General features: G+C 41.8%; 1 protein-coding gene across 3 annotated transcripts in view; it reads left to right on the plus strand.

The window, feature by feature from the left end:
• The window catches only part of COL7A1 (collagen type VII alpha 1 chain), a 299,769-nt gene that overhangs the window by 89,240 nt on the left and 187,280 nt on the right, over positions 1-23,249 (plus strand). For 2 of the 3 annotated variants that reach the window (XM_089684078.1, XM_089684077.1), the window contains exons 13-19: positions 6,202-6,318; positions 6,411-6,563; positions 10,792-10,911; positions 12,423-12,569; positions 15,540-15,665; positions 17,946-18,092; positions 20,244-20,369. In XM_089684078.1, the coding sequence (XP_089540204.1) occupies positions 6,202-6,318; positions 6,411-6,563; positions 10,792-10,911; positions 12,423-12,569; positions 15,540-15,665; positions 17,946-18,092; positions 20,244-20,369 (936 nt within the window). The remainder of the gene's footprint in view (positions 1-6,201; positions 6,319-6,410; positions 6,564-10,791; positions 10,912-12,422; positions 12,570-15,539; positions 15,666-17,945; positions 18,093-20,243; positions 20,370-23,249) is intronic. The other variant, XM_089684079.1, reaches the window with a different exon arrangement.

A 23,249-nucleotide genomic window follows, 5' to 3' on the forward strand; every position in this document is an offset into this window, starting at 1 on the left:
GACCATTTGGAAACTCGGGCACTGCCCGAAGGCCCGGGGTCAGTAAGGGGCTCCATGAGATGCCCCTGGTACCTTTTTCATAGGCTTTTTTGAGTTTGGGCAAGGACACAAGGGCCCCATGATCTCCTATTGCCCGGGGGCCCCAGGAGTTGTCAGTCCGCCCCTGCTTCTGTATGACCATTTTCATTGTTGGTCCTCCTTTCAAGCTTCTTGATGTTAACGCTTGATCACCTACAGGCTGGAAATTTAATGAAGAGGAACAAATCTTTTCTTTACATCTATTATCTCTCGGCTGCATTTCTTGCAGAGGAGAGGCCAGATTTAAGGTCAGTAAAAATAATTAGATTACTGGAACTTTTGTTAGGCTACAAGGAGCGAAGTAAAGACATTTGGAAAGTATGCGAGGGATAACATCACACAACTGAGTATTTGAATCACAACTGAAGAATCTTCAAAGGGAAGCTTTGAGGATAGAAATATGGGAGCTTCTATTGCTGACTTGTTGGCTCCAATGGTGTATTCAGATTTTGTGCTGCCCTAGGCAACACAAAAATTTTGCCCCCCCCCCCCAATGAAAGAGCGAGAGGATTCAATAAGTGTGTGTATGTATATATGATTCTCTCTCTCTTTATCCCTCTCTTCCTTTTCTCTCTCCTCTCTCTCTCTCTTTCTCTCTCTTTCCTCTCTCTTCCTCTTCTATCTCTTCCCTCTTGCTTTCTCTATTTTCTTCTCTCTTCCTCTCTCTCTCTTCCCTCTCTCTTCCTCTCCCTCTCTCGTCCCTCACTCTCTCTCCCCCCTCTCTCCCCCTCTCTCCCTCCCTCCCTCTCTCTCTCCTGTTTCTCTCCTCTCTCCCCCTCTCCCTCCTCTCTCTCTCTTCTCTCTCTCTGCTCTCGCTATCTCTTCCCTCTGTCTCTCTCCTGCCCCCCCTCTCTCTTTTCCCTCTCCCTCTCCCCCCCTCTCCCTCCCTCTCTCTTCTCTCTCTTCTCTCCCCCCTCTCTCTCTTCCCTCTCCCTCTCTCTCTCCTCTCTCCCCCCTCCCCCCTCTCTCTCTCCCTTCCCTCTCTCTCTCCTCTCTCTCTCTCCCCTCCCCCCTCTCTCTCTCTCCCTTCCCTCTCTCTCTCTCATCAGGAAATGTGAGTAGGGGGTGGTAATCATACTGTGTGTGTGCAGTCCCATACGATCTATCAGTGATCGTGTATCATGTGCTGGATGGACAACAGGAGGGAGAGCCCAGAGAACACAAAACAGCTCACCTCCTCCGGGCTCTTTCCTCTCCGCCACTTCTCTTTTCCCTGTTCCAGGCTTTCCCCTAGTCTTGGCTCTGAGTGTGGGTGGGGGAAGGAGCTCACTCAGGAACACCAGGGCACCCCCTCGATCCAGCCAAGTCTGTCTCTCCCTCCATCAGCAGAAAGTCGATGGGAGGGAGAGGGGAGAAAACCTCAAACCGGCTTTCAGCTGCTGGAGGGAGAGATACACAGAGCCTCCTTCTTCAACTGCCCTCCCCCACCACACCGACTCCCCCACCACACCGATCCTCCTGCTCTCCGGGCCACCTACAGCAGTACTGGTGGTACCCTTTTGATGGCAACCCTGCATGGCTCTGTCCGCTGTTGCTCACCAGGTCCCTTCTACCGGGGGGGGGGGGTGGTGCCGCCTCCCTAAAAATTGCCGCCCTAGGCAAATGCCTTGTTTGCCTCGTGGTAGATTTGCCCCTGGTTGGCTCCAGGGTTATCATCCAGACCTTGACTTCACCATCTTGCGATGTGAAACAAGCATGCAAGCCAGGAATTTTCAGAACTCAAGGGCTTCAATGCATGTCCTAGAATTGGGATCACTCAGAACAGACACCTTTAAACCCCTTACCATTAGACCCCGTATTCATTCACATTGGGGTGGAGGGGGCAGGTATCTTATTGTTAAAGGGGACTTGCAGATTCCGATAAGCCCCCCCTATTACACCCTAGCATTTCTGGCTGCAGCCATCTTGAGTATGGGCAGATGATTAATGTAGCATTTACTTTCTGGAATCCATCCACCCTTAGCTCAGGCAGGCAGGAGGGTGGGCTTAGCTGAGAAAGCCCCTCCTCCTTTCCTGAAGACTCCTGGAATGAATGACATAATTTGCCTAGGCAAAAAAACAGAAAGTAACTGAAGAAATGTAAAAAAAAAGAAAGTCAATACAAGTAAATATAAAATACCTTCCTATATATTTACTAATGCTAGCAGCATAATGATTAAAAATAATCAATGTAGATTGAGAGAGTGAAGTTCTGCTTTAACAACAGTTGACAGCAGGAAGCTGTCGTGTATAAGAGGGGAAGTAATACCCCTCTTTTTCATGATGTTTGGCTCCCATTGAATGGGTAAATGTTTGGGTGTTTGTCTGAATGCCTGAACAGCCAAGGCTCGGTTCGAACTTGTGTATGAGCTGAACCTTAATCGCATCCCTAATTTATACAATTATGTTGTGGCAACCCAACACACTAGATGGTATTGGGTGATGTGTGGTGTCTGTTGAGATGGGCTCGGTCATAAAAACAAATGGCCTTGTGTATTTTTGGGAGTGATGTGGTATGTTTGTAGCCCATTCAGAATGAACACATAACTCATAGGGGAATGGATATTTATTTAATCACCAATTATGTGTCTGTAAAAAAAAACAAACACAGGTGGGGAGGACAAGAGAAGATAGACAGGCCACCGTAAAATTAAAGGGATTGATAGTTGTTAGTAGTAGTTAGTCAAATTCAAAAAGACTTGTTCTGTAATGTTGAAGATGTTTCAAAGGTTAAGGAAACCACTTCTTCAGTTCTAATGAGCCTCAGGAAGGTACCCCAGCTTCTTCCTGACACTTGGTATATACAGCACCATGTAGTGAGAGATGCAAACACCTGGACATTGGGAAGACAAAACAACCTCTCCACAATGAATGGCCCAACAAAGGTGGGCACATTCTACAGGTCAACACTCAGCTGTCTTCCTACACCTTAAAGAAAAGGGAGGACAGTGAAGAGCACATTTGGGACAGTGAGGACTACTGGTTTGCAAGAGGCTTGAAAGGCCATCTAGAGGACATCAAAATGGAACAACCATGCCATACAGGGGTAGGGACATTGGAAACCAACTGTGTTCTACATATAATGCCGTTTTAACATCTCTATCCCGGCATATTGACAATCCACACCTTTAGCCATGTACCGTAAATCAAGGAACGAACACCTATACAGGCTTCCTGACACCAACAATGGGAAACTATGTAACTAGAACAGGGTGATTCTACAATTTTCACTCCTACCATCCTCTTCTTGAACAATCAACATTTCCACATTCCATGGTAATTGGATTAAGGTGTTTTAAGTGTGAATATAACTGTTAGGAGATGTTCCTGACTCTTGTTGGACCTGAAGAAGTGGCTCGGGTAAGCTTTCAGCATTACAATTATTACTGCTTCTCGGTCTTTTCGCTAAGATCAAGTGTATTACAGTATCTGTTCTTACCAGTTGTCAGGAAGAAGAACGCTGGTGCCTTCAGACTGGGGGAGCTGGCTAGTATTTTCCTCATGTAAAAAGGTGGTAACGGCAGGAGAACCCTTTTCCACCCAGGTTGAATCTGGGCTGGTTTGCCAGGCTTGTCCCCAATGAGTAAATAATTGGCTCTGGAGAGGTATAATGGATCTTACTAGAAAGTGCACCAATCTAAAAGGTTCATCAATAAAGTCCAACTGGTAAGGGAAGGAGGGAGGGGAGGGAGAGGAGAGAGGGGGGAACAGGCTGTAAGTGTTCCCAAAAGGCAGTGGACAATGGACAGCAGCATCAGTGGCAGCACCCTCAGAGTAAAGCTGGACTCTGTAAGCAAGGCGCCCCTCTCTTCTCTCTCCAGGCTTGTCCCCAGTTGATGGAAACTAATGCCTCTTCCAATACCTTCCTGTATTGAATGGGGCTGTATTTGTCTGGCTTGGGGATGGGAGGCACAAGGAGCTCCTGGTGATGTGCCCCCTGGGGGTAGCATCCCAGGGTGTGCTGGAAAATCATTTTTGGGATTCACCACACCATTGGTGTTCCCACCTGCAGTAGGTCACAACACCTCATACTTTTCTGGCACTATGCCTCTGGACGGGCCTTTTGGCTAGCCAGGGCCTGCTGTGTATTGCACTTTTTTTTTGTTGGACATGTTTTTATGTCACAAGCACTTACACTGCTTGTGTGTCTTTATCTGTGTGTTTTGCAAGGGACAGAGGGTGCAGGTCATTGGGAGACTTGACCTAATGTTGGGAGAATGTTCTGTGGCTTTTGCCTTTCCCATCTGGAGGGGTCTCTCAAGTACTTGGTGGAGCAGCTTCAGTTGGTCCCGAAGGAGTGGCGTCCAAGTTCAGGGTTAGAGGCCCTTCTTCTTCGAAGGATTGGCCATACTGTCCCCTCTGTGCACTTTTTTTTGTGTGCTGTAACTTCGCGGTTCACTTTTTTTGTTCACAGGGGTTCAACAAAGCACTGTACCAAGAAGTTTAGAAAAAAATGTCCACTTTAAAGCAAATCTGTCACAAACCCGGGCAATTCAGAGTGAGCACATGATGCCAATATGTACAGTATGTATAAGCAGAGATTATCTTTGGTGAAAATGCAAGAATGATCAGTAAATACCAAGATATGGGCAGAGGTTTATGCAAATCTTGACTTTTCCTTGAAAAATCTAACTGGGCCCCACCTCCTGCGTCCTCTAATTGAAAAATGAGGAGCCTTCATCAATAGTAGAGGAGCCTTAGGAGTTAAAGGGGGGGAGCAAAGCCAAGATATCTGGATCTAATGGTTATTCTTAATTGCAGTTTTCACTGAAAGTAACATCTACTTATACATATTTTCATCACAGTTTTGCTTCACATAACTCAGGTATAAAGTAGTTGGATCAGCAAAAACATTGGTGTTGTGGTCACTGTCCCTTGTCTATCATTTTCTGCCTTTTGAAAGTATCTGTTTAGTGTCTATATGTTTGGCTAATTGGAGAGGAGTGCTCGGTGTCCAGAAAAACATCTCACTTTCAGGAGTACATTGGATCATGCTTTGCTGGGTTTTTTTGCCTTCCTCTGGATCAACTGTGGGTATAGGATTATAACTCTTTTTTTTTCTCTTTTTTTTTTCTATGGTTGAATTGGATGGACTTTTGTCTTTTTTCAGCCAGACTAACTATGTAAATATGTAACTTGATTATTTTTATAGTCATTTATTGAGGATAAAAGTTTACAAATGGAGCCAACGCTTTTCGGGAGAACTGCCTTCCTCTTCTTCAGGGCTATATTTCTTGGAGAATGATTAGGTTTTAGGAGGGTTAAATATATTCAATCAGTGGCTTTGCAGCATGCTGGCGTGTTATAGAACAGAGGTAGCTGCCGACTCTCTGATGGAATATATTTAACCCTCTCAGAGCCTGAGAAGGGAGGAGCCAAGTTCCCCCGAAACGCATTGGCTCTACTTGTATACTGTTATCTTTAATAAAAGACTAAAAAATTAATCAAGTGAGATGTTTTTCTGGATGCTTCTCTCCAATTACTCAAGTGTTCTCTGCTGTAACGACCCTATTGTCATTATCAGAAAGGTAGCAGCCCTAGACCCAGGGGTGGATTTACCACAAAGCAAAAAAGGCATTTGCCTAGGGTGGCATTTTTCAGGGGGGGCAACACTTCCCCTTGGAAGAAGGGATGGAAGAAGGGACACACGCGGCATGGGAACCAGGTGGGTTCCGAGAGATGCTGTGGGTTTCATAATGGTGTATGCACAGCCCGACTCTCGTTCCTGCGGATGTCTGGAGCTGAGAAGGTGAGTGTCTTTCTCTCTCTCTCGCCATGGGGGATGGTGGCTGGTGTATGGGGGGCAATGGTAGTGGAAGGCTCGGGAGGAGGGCAGGGGTGTTCTTGGTCAATGTCAGGCTCTTTCTGCAGGGGGGTGCCAATTTTTGTGTTGCCTAGGGCAGCACAAAACCTAAATACACCACTGCCTAGACCCCAACAGAGTCTATCACCTACCACCTACAACCCATTGAAAGCAATTCCCTCTATACCCGTCACATAGAAACCTGCCGCTAGGCAGCCTCCAGCAGCACCAGTCCAGCGTTGTCTTCCACCCAAACCTGATAGCGTCTATATGTGGAATTTTTAACACTGCAGGATTGTTCTTGTCATTACTAAACATCTGTATTTTACCTTTTTGCCCAGAATCAGGAATTGTTCAGGAGTTGAGATCATTTGCCAACAGTCCCACCTCAATTCAGGTGACGTGGAATCTCATCCCAGAGGCCACCGGCTATAGGCTGGAATGGAGGCAAGCTCGAGGTAACAGAAGGGAAAATTTAGGACCAGGATTGGTAAAGCAAGGTAAGAGCGAGACAACGGGTAAAAGTAATAATCAATGTCCTGTCTTCTAGGTGGTCCTAAGGCTCCACAGGTTGTGAATCTCCCCACTACCACCAATCAATATGAAATTACTGGGCTGCGGCCAGGAACGGAGTACCGTATCACCCTGTTCACCTTGTACGATGGAAGAGAGGTGGCAACGCCAGCAACCACCTATGAGACCGGTGAGTCAAACCAAACCTGACGCCTTACCATTCATCGTTAAATTTTTCTCTGCAGAGCTGCATCTTGGAGCTGGAAATGGAGATTTCAAACACTTGTATAAGTTCAGAATAAAAATATTGATTTCCCACCCTGATACATATTACCGATATATCGGCTATACTTCCATATTTCCGGTTTCATCATTTTAAATTTGAAAATTTTAGTACAAGCAAAAGTGCATTTTTATATACCCTATCCTAAATGGGCTCATGTAAGAACCTGCATATTCCATCTTTTACCACTTCCATACCGGGCACTTTTACCCCCTCCCTGCCCAGGCCAATTTTCAGGTTTCAGCGCTCTCACACTTTGAATGACAATTGCGCAGTCATACAACATTGTACCCAAACTAAAATGTTATAATTTTCTTCACACAACTAGAGCTTTCTTTTGGTGGTATTTAATCAGCACTGGGGTTTTTATTTTTTGCTAAATTAACAAAAAAAGACTGAAAATTTTGGGAAAAAAACATGTTTTTCTTTGTTTCTGTTATAAAAGTTTGCAAATAAATAATTGTTCTTCATAAATTTAGATGTATTCTGCTATATAGGAAAGTTATAAAGTTCACAAACTATGGGATATATCTAAAAATTGATCAAACCTGAAGTACTGACGGACAATCTAATTTCTTGAGGTCCAAGAATGTCAGAACAGGACAGATATCCTCCAAATATCAGGACAGTACAGATATCCCCCAAATGTCAGAACAGTACAGATATTCCCCAAATGTCAGGACAGTACAGATATCCCCCAAATGTCAGGACAGTACAGATATCCCCCAAATGTCAGAACAGTACAGATATCCCCCAAATGTCAGGACAGTACAGATATCCCCCAAAAGTCAGGACAGTACAGATATCCCCCAAATGTCAGAACAGTACAGATATCCCCCAAATGTCAGAAAGGTACAGATATCCCCCAAATGTCAGAACAGTACAGATATCCCCCAAATGTCAGAACGGTACAGATATCCCCCAAATGTCAGGACAGTGCAGATATCCTCCAAATGTCAGAACGGTACAGATATCCCCCAAATGTCAGGACAGTACAGATATCCCCCAAATGTCAGGACAGTACAGATATCCTCCAAATGTCAGGACAGTACAGATATCCCCCAAATGTCAGGACAGTACAGATACCCCCCAAATGTCAGAACAGTACAGATACCCCCCAAATGTCAGGACAGTACAGATATCCCCCAAATGTCAGGACAGTACAGATACCCCCCAAATGTCAGAACAGTACAGATACCCCCCAAATGTCAGAACAGTACAGATATCCCCCAAATGTCAGAACAGTACAGATATCCCCCAAATGTCAGAACAGTACAGATATTCCCCAAATGTCAGAACAGTACAGATATCCCCCAAATGTCAAAACAGTACAGACATCCCCCAAATGTCAGGACAGTACAGATACCCCCCAAATGTCAGGACAGTACAGATACCCCCCAAATGTCAGGACAGTACAGATACCCCCCAAATGTCAGAACAGTACAGATATCCCTGGAATGACCCCTTTTTGCAAAGTAGACAGTCTGACATATTTCATAACAGTCATGGCGAGTTTTTTGAAGTTGTAATTTTTTGGTCATTTTTTGGAAAATGAAGAAATTAAAAAAATTATTTTCACTATTTTTTTTTTTTTACATACTGTCACCAGTGCAGTACAGCGTCATCATATAACTGGCATGGCGGTGATCAGGGACACTGACTTTTGTTATTATTAATTTTTTATTACATTTTTTTCTCTTTTTTTAAGATTTTTTTTCATATTGCACTATGACCAAAGTAGTATAATGTTACCATGATAACATTGTACTACTTTGGGGAAGTGATCAGTATTTTGTTGTTTTTTTTTTACACAATTTGCTTATAGCAACGAATTACTTTGCTATAAGCAAGCATTTACCTGAATGACATCAATTCATTCAGGTTTTTTTTTTTGTGATTAGCTGTGATTTGGCCATGGCTAATCACATGACATAGCTGGGCTGTGATTGGCCCAGCTTGTGCATGTGATCGCTGTAACCATTCAGAGCTAGACACACTTGTATACAATGGATGGCATGAAAGGAAGCCATACATTGTATACAACTGTCATGTGGCCTGCTGTGATTGGTCACAGCAGGTCACATGGTACTGGCAACGGGGCCGGTACACAGATCTGTCATCGGCCGTGTCCAAGATACATGGCCTGTGACAGATCGCGCCACAGCGCGGCCCTGCAGGCTTGCGCAATGCACGTTCCGGAAAGGACGCCAGGACGAGTTGTTCGCCCAGCCGCCATCTGGCTATAGGCCGGGCGGCAACTGGTTAAAACACGAAACCGAGGATTTATATAGCGCTTTAAGAATGCAATACATTGCAGGTTACCAATCATTAGATGTGGTGGCTGCATTAGTTTTCTTTTTTTCCCTCTCTTTTCACCTGGTGATCTGGCCTGTAACACACCTCCTGCATTAGAGTGCCTCCACTCTGGATGAAGGAGCACAGGGGGCACCTTTGGGCAGCAGCATTGTCAGTCTAAAAAAAATATAGAAACCTTGCGCCAAAGGAATAAACAAAAAATCGAAATAAATGCTGCTGTTCAATTCAAATTAACTGAACATCAAAATATACTCATAAAGTGACAACGCAAATAATACAAATAATAGAAAATGTGAAAAATTAAATATATGTAATGTTTTTTCACTGAGGATGTGAGCACGCTGGAAAATTTATGAAGTTTGTGTTAGAGTTTATATATTTTTCGTCCCAAATTTTTGGGACATTGGACTTTAATTTGGGGCTTTTGCTTGTTGGACTTTAATATATATATATATTTAATTTTTCACATTTTTTATTATTTGTGCTGTATCACTTTATGGGCATTGTCAGTCGGATTGGAGGGGAGTGTTAGATGTACTAGCAGATTTAAAGCGGAGCTCCACCCAAAAAGGGAAGTTCCACCATAGTATATAGATAGGAAGACATATTATGTTATTATTATTATTATTATTATTATACAGGATTTATATAGAGCTAACAGTTTGCTCAGCGCTTTACATCATAATGGGAGACAATACAGCAACAATACAGTTCAATACAAGAGGGATAGGAGGGCCCTGATCCTTGGAGCTTACAATCTAGGATTTCTTTTTACAGTTTTTCAGTTGCTTCCTGCCCACATGGAAGAAAAATATATTATAAATACATTTTAAAAATATTCTTCCCAAATATATTGACATATATTTATATATATACTGTATGTTGAAATGCGTTTTTTATATATTACAAAATATATGAAAAAATATTTTTCAAAATATATATTTTTTAAAAATATCCTTCAGATTTTTTTTTAACATATAAAAAAGTCATTTTAACATATATTTTTACATATATTTGTAAATGCATTCCAAAAATGTAGATTAAATGTATTACTTAAGATATACAGTATATTTGAAAATGTATTTTTTTAAAATATTTATTCATATATTTTGTAATATATAAAAACGCATTTCAACATACAGTATGTATATATATATGTATATATATATATATATACATGTGTGTGTATATATTGAAATATATTGAATACGGCCAAAATTGTAGTATTTCAAATATATGTCAATATATTTGGGAAGAATATTTTGAAAATAAATTTAAAATATTTTTTTCTTCCATGTGGGTGCTTTCTGGCCTAGACCAAAATGATGTTATACATCCCAGGAGTCTTCATGATCCTCTTTTTTTCTTCATCTGGAGGAGGGGAGAAGGGTTTTTTTTTCAGCTAAGCACACCCTCCTGCCTGCATGCCTGAGCTAAGGGCAGATGGATTCCAGGAAGTAAATGCTACATGAATCATCTGCCCTTACTGAAGATGGCCACGAACAGAAAAGCTGGGGGGGGGGTTCAAAGTGATTTTTCAACCAAGTAAAGTCATGGAGACATAGAGGGATGGGGGGAGTTTGCTTTGAGGGCCAATTCACACCAGTACCTTGACTTGTGTTCAGGAATGGGCTTGAAATCGCACTGCGCGGAGCTGCAGACAAATCACACAGGAACGTGCAGCGCGTTCCGGTGCGATTCAGCTTGGGGAATAGAGCGACAGGTTGTAAACTGGCATCATTATTGTTTTTTCCTATTTACCTGTTAATAGCTTGGGTTGCTGTATTTCTGAAACTTCCATCTATTTCTTTTCACCAAGGTGTTGTGGGTACAGTCACCAACTTCCGGCTTGTAGATGTCAGCAGCAAAAAAATCCGTTTGGCGTGGACGGCGTTAGCGGGAGCTTCGGAATACAAGGTGGTGATTCGCAGCACTGATGGTGAGGACTGTCATGTAGTTGGTTTTATCCAGAGAGAGAAAGATGTCATGAAGAGCGCCAAACCGAAAATCAAAAACTTAAATTGCTCACCAAATAATTATTACATTTTAAAACATCCAACGCGTTTTGGAGATCTGAACACGCCCCCTTCATCAGGGCTTGGATGTCATAGATATGGTTTTGTATGGATACATAGAGCACAATTAGCAAACTGGTTCTGGTTCACACCTACGCAGTTTGCATTTGACCCGTTTCTGCATTGCATTTTGCGTTGTGTTTTTCCACCTGCGTTTTTGCCGCATTTTGCTGTATTTTTTATGTTTTTTTTTTTTTCCTTCTCTTGCTAGGCAAATTTAAAACACAAAATGCCGCAAAAACGCACTACATGCCTGTCTGCAGCGTGTCCATGGAAGTCTATAGAACCAATAACGCAACTTTTTGCATTAAAAAAAAGTCCCTGACCCTTTCCAAAAAACGCACCGGGGGAAAACATGGAGATGTGAACCTGTCCCATAGGAAATCATGTTAAATAGACTGTACTGCGGTTCAAAAAAACGCAAAACACTGGAGAAAACTCTTAGGTGTGAACCTGGGATAAAGTTTAATTCAGTGCTACAGTATTCAAAACTGCTTTATATGGCTCAAGGTGATATGATGTAAGTTTGCAGTCAGCAAACAAATCTATTACAGTGTAAAAAAAACAAATCGCTTACAGTATAAAAAAACAAACAAATCTCTTACAGTATAAAAAAAACAAATTTCTTACAGTGTAAAAAAAAACAAATCGCTTACAGTATAAAAAAAGAAAATCTCTTACAATGTAAAAAAACAAACAAATCTCTTACAGTGTAAAAAAAAACAAATCTCTTACAGTGTAAAAAAACAAAAAACAAATCTCTTACAGTGTAAAAAAAACAAATCTCTTACAGTGTAAAAAAAAACAAAAAACAAATCTCTTACAGTGTGAAAAAACAAACAAATCTCTTGCTGTGTAAAAAAAGAAAATCTCTTACAGTGTAAAAAAAAACCAAATCTCTTACAGTGTAAAAAAAAACCAAATCTCTTTTAATGTAAAAAAAAACCCAAATCTCTTACAGTGTAAAAAAACCCCAAATCTCTTACAGTGTAAAAAAACAAACAAATCTCTTACAGTGTAACAAAAACCCAAATCTCTTACAGTGTAACAAAAACCCAAATCTCTTACAGTGTAAAAAAAAATCTCTTACAGTGTAAAAAAACCCAAATCTCTTACAGTGTAAAAAAACAAACAAATTTCTTACAGTGTAAAAAAAACAAACAAATCTCTTACAGTGTAAAAAAAAAAACAAATCTCTTACACTGTAAAAAAACAAATCAAAGCTCTTACAGTGTAAAAATACCAAGAAATCTCTTACAGTGTAAAACAAAAAACAAATATCTTATAGTGTAAAAAAAACCCAAAAACAAATCACTTACAGTGCAAAAAAAAAACCTAATCTCTGACAATGTAAAAAACCCCAAATCTCTTACAGGATCTTTTGAAAGAACGAGACGAGTTCCAGGAAACCAAAACACGATTGAAATTAACGGTCTTGAAGAAGGTGTGACATATGAGGTTTTCATATCAGCGCTGATTGGTCGAAGGGAAGGCTCTCCCATTTCTATCTCTGTCCAGACAGGTAATTTCAGAAAAAAAGAATCAATTAAGAATATCTGTCTCTTTTTTGTCTTTTTTAGGAGCTCAGCATAACGTTTTTTTAACCATTTTTTATATTAGTTTCAATAAGTGAAGAGTAGGGTTGTAGCCTCTTTCAGGGTTTTATTTCATGAGGGAATTGATAGACAGTGCTGGAACCCTATCGGTTTTACCATCCAATAGTGGTGCGGTGGTGTCCATGCAGGGTGTGGAGTCATTACCCAAAAGTCATGCAGTGGTGGATTCTGGGTTGGTGGCTCCTATACAACCAAGCAGGCACTTCCCAGGAGCCCCAGATGCATGGAGGTCCCAGGATAATCTTGCATTATATTATACTTGTCAACTGTCCCGGATTTGCCAGGACAGTCAGGCTTTTTACTAAGCTGTCCCGGGATGGCCTGAGCAGCATCCCAGAACCTGGACTGTGCCCTCCTGATCCCAGTATTGTCTCTCCTGATCCCAGTATTGTGCCCTCCTGATCCCAGTATTGTACCCTCCTGATCCCAGTATTGTACCCTCCTGATCCCAGTATTGTACCCTCCTGATCCCAGTATTGTGCCCTCCTGATCCCAGTATTGTGCCCTCCTGATCCCAGTATTGGGCCCTCCTGATCCCAGTATTGTACCCTCCTGATCCCAGTATTGTGCCCTCCTGATCCCAGTATTGTGCCCTCCTGATCCCAGTATTGGGCCCTCCTGATCCCAGTATTGTACCCTCCTGATCCCAGTATTGTGCCCTCCTGATCCCAGTATTGTGCCCTCCTGATCCCAGTATTGTACCATCCTGATCCCAGTATTGTACCCTCCTGATCCCAGTATTATGCCCTCCTAATCCCAGTATTGTGCCCTCTTGATCCCAGTATTGTACCCTCCTGATCCCAGTATTATGCCCTCCTAATCCCAGTATTGTGCCCTCCTGATCCCAGTATTATGCCCTTGTGATCCCAGTATTGTACCCTCCTGATCCCAGTATTGTGCCCTCCTGATCCCAGTATTGTACCCTCCTGATCTCAGTATTGTACCCTCCTGATCCCAGTATTGTGCCCTCCTGATCCCAGTATTATGCTCTCCTGTTCCCAGTATTGTGCCCTCCTGATCCCAGTATTATGCTCTCCTGATCCCAGTATTTGGCCATCCTGATCCCAGTATTGTACCCTCCTGATCCCAGTATTGTACCCTCCTGATCCCAGTATTGTGCCCTCCTGATCCCAGTATTATGCTCTCCTGATCCCAGTATTTGGCCATCCTGATCCCAGTATTGTGCCCTCCTGGCTTCCGTTGTACCTTGCCCTTCTGCCCCCCCCGTATTGTGCCCTTTGCTAGGTTAGTCATAGATTGATGGTACGTTTTCTTGTTTAAAATCACTTTTATTGAAAGTGCTAATAAATATATGTTTAATTCATTGAACTATTTATACATCAATTCTTGGTAGTAGGTGCGTACATTGGTAAATTGGGGCAGGCTGGTAGGGGCAGTGGTTTGGGTACAGCATTGCACGACCGCGCAGTGCTAAATAGCAAAAAAAATGGCCTGGTCATGAAGGGGGTAAAACCTTCCAGAGGTCGAGTGGTTAAAGAATAGTTATGAAATTGTTTGATTGCAGCTTTCCCCTTAAGCCCGAGTTCACACTGATGCCGTGCGGAATTCTCAGCGCTTTCAGTGCGAATTCCGCACCGCATCAGAATCGCACCCCGTTCATGCGAACCGCTGTGGGGGTATATGTTAAACCTTTGACACCGACGTAACACAAATATGCGGCCTCACAGAACTGGGCTATTTTCTGTGGGGCCACATATTTGCATACCTGTCTTTGTGCTGAGAGTATCAGGTCCCGTTCTAATGATCGGGACCCGGGACTCCCGATTCCGAGTCACATGATCACTGTGATAGCCTCTGATTGGCTATCACAGTGATCAGTCACTGTGCAGCCCGGCCCCTTTGTTTTTTTCTTTCTCTATGAATGGAGGAGAGAGATACATTATATATATCTAACTCCTGGCATAGAGAGAAAAAAAGATGTTTGTAGAAAAAAAAAAAAAAAAGATAAATAAATATTAAAAAATAAAATAAAAAAATAAATAAAAAATAACTAGATCAAGGTTTGATCTAGTTCAGTGCCAGGGTTATTGTCTGGGCCAAGGTCAGGTTCAAAGGTCAAAAGGTCAGGGTCAAAGGTCAGGATTTTTTGAAAAAAAAATTGGTGTCAGTTAGTGTCAGTGTCAGTGTGTTTTAGGTGAAAAAAAAAGAGACAAAAACAGAATGCGCACTCTTGTTTCTGGGCTGTACTCCGGGTACAAACAACAAATAACACACACATATATAGTATTGCTGCGATCGTCAAGAGCTGGAGACTTTATTTTGGGTTGTTGTTCGGTGGTAGGTTATGGTAGTAACAAGAAACACACAGCTAAATAAAAAAACTATTTTGGGCCAGTTTTCCTTTGATAATAAAAATAAAATCAGGAGCTATCCATTACCATTTACCACCAAATGAAAGCCCAATTTGTCCAGAACAAAACGTGGCATAATTCACCTGGATGTACAAAGTAGTTGTGATGATATGTACGGTTTTACTAATACATGTCAACACTGCAAAATTGTGCTTAGGCATTTAGATTTGTTTTACCCTTAGGTGTGAAGGGGTTAAGTTAACCCCCCCGAAAGCGGTCCGCAAAACGTGGTGCGATGTACAGAACCGGATCGCATAGGTGTGAATACTCATGCGGTCCGATTCTAGTGCTGACCCAAAAAAGGGTCTTGCACATTTTTGGTGCGGGTGCGGTGTGAATAGAGCCATACAAAATGAATGGCTCCAATCGCACCGCACACAAATCACATGAGATTCGCACAGGAATGCAATGCGGTTCCTGTGTGAATCCCATGCGATGTACCGAACCGCACAGGTGTGAACCCAGGCTTAATCTCAAATTGTCTTGATCTTCTTTACTTTGTAGAATCTGTGTCGATCGGCCCCGTGACAAACCTTCGTGTGTTGGAAGCAAGGGGGGACCGTATCCGACTGGCCTGGAGAGGAGTACCTAAAGCAACAGAATACAGACTCCTGATCCGAAATTCCGAAGGTATTCCAACTTTTCTTTCACAGCTGTTAATCTCAAATGACTGCGCAGAACACAGCGGCATAATTACTTCCATCTTATAGTCAGAAGTCTCAAGGGGCAAGGCTTATAGCAGGCACCTGGCAAGTCCCTGGATTGTGGGCAGGATCTCGCCATCTTCATGCATGACTATTGGTCCTGTGTTGTATCTGATTAAAACAGATTGCGATTGGTGGCTGGAGCACTTTAGAGCACAGTCCTGGTTGCACAAGTTGGAGGAAGCCTACCGGAGAAATGAATAAAGTTTCCTTCTGGTGCCCAGAGTGGGAATTGAGATAACAAGTACATTTACTGAATTTACTCTTATGTATTTTAGGCTGTATGGTTTCTTCCCAGGGGCGGACTGACCATTCAGACACTTGGGCACTGCCCGAGGGCCCGGGGTCAGTTGGGGGCCCCATGACATTCCCCTAGTACCTTTCATAGGCTTTTTTGGGAGTGGTTTGAATTTGGGCGAGGACACAGGGGCCTCATGATGACATGCCCCTGGTACCTTTCTTAGGCTTTTTTGGGAGTGGTTTAAGTGTGGAGGCCCCATGATCCCCTATTGTCCGGGGGCCCCATGAGTTGTCAGTCCGCCCCTGTTTCTTCCTGTTCATTCTCTCTACCATTCCTGAACTCTGTGGGTGATAAGGGATGTGAAATTTTCACTGAATAACCATTCATTTGGCTACCTATTGAATCACTTTGGATGTGAAAGCTGGGCCCTTGTCTGAATCGATCACCAAAGGGCATCCCCATCTCGGAATGATTTCCTTGCGCAACATTTTGGCCACAGTGGAGGCATCCTCTTTGTTAGTGGACAGTATCTTCTCTAAGTCATTCAGACATCTGGAAAGACCAGTAAAGCAAACCCTTTGTGTAGCACCAGAAAAACAGGAAGCAGAGATTGAAGCTGGTCATGCACCAGTAGAAGTTCCATTGAATGTTCGTAACGAAAGTCTGAAAAATTGTTAGAGGATTCCATCTTGCCATTGTCGAGTCAACTAATTTTTTTTGGAAAGCCCATTAATTTTGCCCAGATGCTACTTGAATAAGATTGCAGACAGGGACGGACTGACAACTCACGGGGCCCCCGGGCATAGGGGATCATGGGGCCCCCGTGTCCTCACCCACACCCACACCCAAAAAAGCCTATGAAAAAGCCAATGAAAGGTACCAGGGGCATCTCTTATTCTTAAAAGAAATAGGCACTACTCAAAATCCCACAGAATCTTATGGTGTCTGGAAGCAGGGGCGGACTGACAACTCATGGGGCCCCCAGGCAATAGGGGATCATGGGGCCCCTGTGTCCTTGCCCAAACTCAAAAAAGCCTATGAAAAAGGTACCAGGGGCATCTCATGGGGCCCCCTTCTGACCCCGGGCCCTTGGGCAGTGAACGAGTGTTCCAATGGTCAGTCCACCCCTGATTACAGACATATATTCAACATTCACAGTTAGAATTTTGTTTGGTCAAGAAAAAAATTTCATTGGCAAGAGATAATACGATATATACAGGAGATTGTGGGGATAACTATCCAAAAGGACCCGTGGGTTTGTTTGTTCTATGGGACCGAGTTGTCAATAAAACAGTATAAAAATAGTTTAATATACCATTTAATTAGCGCTGCAAAAGGATTAATCCCTACATTTTGGCGGGTTCCAGATTCCTCAACAATGAGAGATTGGATGAGGAGGATTGAATATATATGCACGATGGAGGAGTTATACCACATAGAGGAAGATAAAACGGAAACATTTAGAAAAGAATGGAATAGGTGGTATGTTTTTAAATCACCAGAAAAATATCTCAGGATAATGGGTACTAAGTAGGTCAATTTAGAGATTTAAACTGAACAATTGTGGAGTGGTAATCATGTAGACTGACTATAGGTTTTTAGTAGAAAGGGTTAGAAAGGGATGGGGAGAATATAGGTGTACAGGGGGAGTTACGGGGACAAGGGGGAGGGGTTGAGAAGGGGTGGGAGTATAGGAAAAGGACAGTTAATGTTGTTTATGTTTGATAATGTATGTATTGTTTTAATTTGTATTGAAATAAAATTGAATATAAGTTATTAATAACAAAAAAAAAGAAAAAAATTCCATCCTGCTTCTTTGAATTTTCTCATCCCTAAAGTAAAAAATAATCTTTTTTTTTTTAATATCCCAATATTGTCAGTCATTGTAGGAAGTCTAGAGATGGCTGCAATGAGGTACGGGAACGTATGTATTTAGCCTTACCTTTGGTGTTTGTTTTCCTCTAGATGGGACAGAGCGAAGCCAAGTGATTCCAGGAGATCAGACAACCTTTGAGCTGACCGACGTGCAGGAAGGCATCACGTATGTAGTGAGGGTGACTGCAGTGGTGGGGACGAGAGAAGGAACACCTGTGACTATCAACGTCAAACCAGGTGGGACTCCATGCTATCTTTACAGTTCTTTATTCCTGCCTATGAAGTCCTCAACAGACAGATTTACTCTTCTTTAGGATTTCTCTCATGTTGCTCCTTTTCTCCAACACTCGTTTCCTAATAGACATGTGCAGTTCGTTTTGTTACAAATGACATTCGGACAAAGTGTTCATTATTCAGAAATTCTGAGGTATTAGAATATTTATTTATTATTATTTCAGGTACTTATATAGCGCCATCAATTTACACAGCGCTTTACATATATATTGTACATTCACATCAGTCCCTAACCCTCAAGGGGCGTACAATCTAAGGTCCCTAACCCTCAAGTGGCGTACAATCTAAGGTCCCTAACCCTCAAGGGGCGTACAATCTAAGGTCCCTAACCCTCAAGGGGTGTACAATCTAAGGTCCCTAACCCTCAAGGGGTGTACAATCTAAGGTCCCTAACCCTCAAGGGGTGTACAATCTAAGGTCCCTAACCCTCAAGGGGCGTACAATCTAAGGTCCCTAACCCTCAAGGGGCGTACAATCTAAGGTCCCTAACTCACATTCATACATACACATACAATTTAGGGACAATTTAGACAGGAACCAATTCACTTACCAGCATGTCTTTTGGAGTGTAGGAGGAAACCGGAGTACCCGGAGGAAACCCACGCATGCACAGGGAGAACATGCAAACTCCAGGAAGATGGTGCTGTGGCTGGGATTTGAACCAACGACCCTAGTACTGCCAGGCAAAAGTGCTAACCATATAGCCACTGTGCTGCCCGTGAATAGGAACAAATTTCAATGAATCCAAAATAAATTTAATGAAACAAAAATATCCGAATATGAAATCAAAAATGAATTTGAATTCAAAAATGAATTTGAAAATGAATGTAAATTCAAAGATTAATTTGAATTTGAAATGGACACATATTGAAAAGTCAGTAAAGTATAAAAGTAAAATAAGATGAAGATTCCTACTTAGGTTGCTTTATATAATAGAATAAACTAAAACAGAACAGAATAGAATAAAAAATAAAGGAATAGAATAGAAAATAATAAACTAGAATAGAAAAGAAATTAATACAAAAAATAGAATAGATTAGAACAGAATAAAATAAAACAAATATAGCAGCCCTATTAAATTTAAATTTCAAAATTTGAAATTTGAATTTTGAATTTCAAATTTGAATTTTGAATTGACTTGAAAATAACAAATATACAATACAAATTCCGAAAATGAATCATTCTAACATAACGAATATCACAAAACAAAATTGTTAGCGAACTAAGCAGAAACGAAATTAATTTTTCTGTCATGCACTTCTCTCTTTCCTAATCCTATTAAATATTCGGAAAATCCTTTTTCAAAACTCTCTAAAAACTCATCTTTAAACCCATCTTACAACTTTGTCTTAATAAATTTTGTCCTCTTTCTACTGCAGTGTTGGGGTCACAACCTGTTGGTTGAAACCTCAACTGCTGTCCCTCAATACATTTTGGGGTCCCCAGACTGTTACAAATTTTGATATAGGGTAATTTCCCCCTAAAGCTAATATTTTAGTGTTTGGTAAATGTTGGAGAGTAGCCATTATGATGGACTCCTCACTGTTGGATGTACTATAATTTATTTTAATTTATGGAGACTTAAAAAGGAGGAGACGGAACATTCAAATGTGGTTGGGAACACCAGAAACTTCCCAGGTAGGCAGAACTGAATTGGAATTTAAGGCTCGGGCATCTCACTATCCAAGAAACAGAAGAAGCCAGCGATTTACTCAGCCTACCTGGCTCAACCCGCAACTAAAATATCACTTTTGGGAGGGTCAGCCCTTTACATTGTCAAGGTTTCATTGAGAAAAGCATCCGATGGTCTCAATGGCCAACTCATATTTGGGGGTCCATGAAAACAATAGGATTTTGAGTTTGTTCTTTTATGCTTGTAACATACAACACATCTGCTTCCTTTCCTTTGTGTCAATTTAATCTTTGATTCTTTTTTTATCTCCATAAATTTATGTATTGATAGATGCTAGCATGATGTTACTAAACTACATAAATCAATATGGAAATTAGTAATAATAATACTTCAGAAATTCCTATAATGGAGATTTACTTGTTTATTTTTTTCTCACACTTTTATGCTTCCTGTGATTACAGCAGAAGTAGGCATTGGTGGAGTGGCCAACCTTCGAGTGGTGGAAACTACAGCCAACAAAATCCGTATTGTCTGGACTGGGATAGCGAGAGCTACAGGATACAGAATTAGATGGAGGCAAAGCGATGGTAGATCAGAATTTTTGTTAATCAAAACCAAAGTCATTATTTATGAAAGTCATAAATATGTGGCCATTTTTATTCTGTACACATACAAGGCAAGTTTCAGGCAAATTCAGTAAATATTTGAACACCAAAAGGACCAGAACTAAGGAATCCAACCAGCCTGCAGCAATTTATTGTCACCACCATGAAATTATATAAAGCAGTGGTTTCCAAACTATGGATCAAGAGCCACATCCAGCCCACTATAAGATTTCATCCGGCACTCAGGTAGGGTCAGTGGAGTGTCTTCAACGTCCAAGATTAAGGATTAAGGGCAGCAAGGACTGCCTATGGTCTAGGCTTCAACTCACTTCAACTGTAAGGGGGAGGGGGGGCTCTATTGGGGACCCTGACATAAGAGGGACTCTGATGAGGTCCATGATGTTAGGAGGGATTCTGATGTAAGATGGACTCTGATGGGGATTTTTATGTAAAGGGGTCTCTGATGGAGACTCTAATGTAAAAGGAAATCTAATGGGGACAGCGATGTAGGGGGGGACGCCTATATAAATATACAATGTGGCCCTGATGTTGAAAAGTTTTGTGACCCCTGATATAAAGTCTTGGAGTTGGCTTGCCCTAATCCATTCAGTTGATTTTGTGGCTAAAAGTGGTGGAAACTTAGAGGGTACTGATCCCCCCCAGTACTTGGAAAAGTGGAAGCGGGAACTGGGATTAAAGTTGAATGTGCAACAGAGGAATAGTTTATTTAAATCAGCACATGAGGTAACTAACATGAGCAGGATGGAAATGAATTCTAAATGTTTGGCTAGATTATTATTATTATACAGGATTTATATAGTGCCAACAGTTTGCTCAGCACTTTACAAAATAACGGGAGATAATACAGCAACAATACAGTTCAATACAAGAGGGATAGGAGGGCCCCGATCCTGGGAGATTACAGTCTAAGAGGGAGGGGCTAGTGGTACAAAAGGTAGTAACTGTGGGGGATGGACTGGTAGGAGGAGCAGAAGATTCCATTATTGGCTGAGGTCGGGATAGACTTCCCTGAAGAGATAGGTTTTTTAGAGTAGGCGATAGTATATTGGTAGATGGTATATCACACCGTGTAAAGCACATAGACAACTTTGTGTTGGAGAGGTTGTGGCGAAAAGGGTACAATGGCACATATATGGTGGGACTGCCCAAAGATACAAGAGTACTGGGAGTGAGTACTACAATGTGTTCAGGAAATATGTGGGATTAATGTACAGAGAGATTCGTGGACTTGTTTATTTCATAAATTTGAACCTTTGGTAAAACATCATAAGAACAGGGTATCATACCATCTAGTTAGTGCGGCCAAGGGCCTGATTCCCAAATTTTGGTGTGCCCCTGACCCACCTAGCTTGAATGACTGGATAAACAGAGTAGAGAGCATCTACATGATGGAGGAGTTGTGTCATATTGAAGAGCATAAAACAGAACAGTTTAGGAAAATATGGAGTGGGTTGTTGGTTTTTAAAACAACTAAAAGATACTTGGAATTGGTTGGAATATAAATGGAAGAGTATTGGGGGAGTCTAAAAAGTAAGAAAAGGGGATAGGAGGAAAGGAAAGGATTACAGATATAGAATGATAATTATGAGAAAGGTTATAAATTAGGATTGTGGTGTGGATTGGGGAGTGTGGGGGGGCGGAGGGGTTAATATTGATACGATGCAATTGGGATGTATTGGTGAAGTGTATTATTATTATTAGTATTATTATTATTATACAGGATTTATATATATTATTATTATTATACAGGATTTATATGGCGCCAACAGTTTGCTCAGCTCTTTACAATATAATGGGAGACAATACAGCAACAATACAGTTCAATACAAGAGGGTTAGGAGGGCCCTGATCCTTGGAGCTTACAATCTAAGAGATTATTTTGATGTTTCTTCTTTTTGTATAAAAAAAAACTTAATAAAAGATAAAATAAGAAAAAAAAAGTGGTGGAAACTGCTTTAACAACGCCATGTGTATGGCAGCACCATGTACCAATTTTATTCAATTTCAGCTACGTCTATCCATTAGTAATAGCAAACCAGGGGCGGACTGACCATTTGGAAACTCGGGCACTGCCCGAGGGCCCGGGGTCAGTAGGGGGCCCCATGAAATGCCCCTGGTACCTTTTTCATAGGCTTTTTTGAATTTGGACAAGGATACAGGGGCCCCATGATCCCCTATTGCCCGAGGGCCCCATGAGTTGTCAGTCCGCCCCTGTAGCAAACGCAATTGCAAGAAATCACCGGAATGAAAGCAATCTACCTTCCACGAGTTTAAATGAGTTTAACCAACCACCAGAACAAAGTCGATGATGAAGTCAAAACTGTCCAATAAATAGACAGCTCAATACAGTATATTGAAAGAGTAAATAAAAAAAAAGAGGCAAAGTGTGATTTTGCCGTTGGGTTTAACTAGGACAATTTCAGTCTCATCTCCTTGCTGTTGATCAAAATCAGCATTTTATGTGTTTGATTCCTTAAAAAAAATTCATTTAAAAAACAAAAAGGTATCTAATAGTTTGATCGCTCTATTGAGTGCCATGGGCAGCTTTAGTGTAAATGAGGCTAGCCTTGCATGGTTTGAATTCCAGATTTGAGTTGTGGGTGGCACCAGGGGCGGACTGACAACTCATGGGGCCCCCGGGCAATAGGAGATCATGGGGCCCCTGTGTCCTTGCCCAAACTCAAAAAAGCCTATGAAAAAGGTACCAGGGGCATCTCATGGGGCCCCCTACTGACCCCGGGCCCTGGTACCTTTTTCTGGTCAGTTCGCCCCTGGGTGGCACTATTGGCAGCAACCAGCTTAACAAACTTAAACTGAAAATTTGAAGGAGACGGTGGAAAA

The sequence above is a fragment of the Staurois parvus genome, unplaced genomic scaffold, assembly GCF_062004578.1.
Source record: "Staurois parvus isolate SC_StPar_1 unplaced genomic scaffold, SC_StPar_1.0 ptg000335l, whole genome shotgun sequence".
Classification (NCBI taxonomy): Eukaryota; Metazoa; Chordata; class Amphibia; order Anura; family Ranidae; genus Staurois; species Staurois parvus.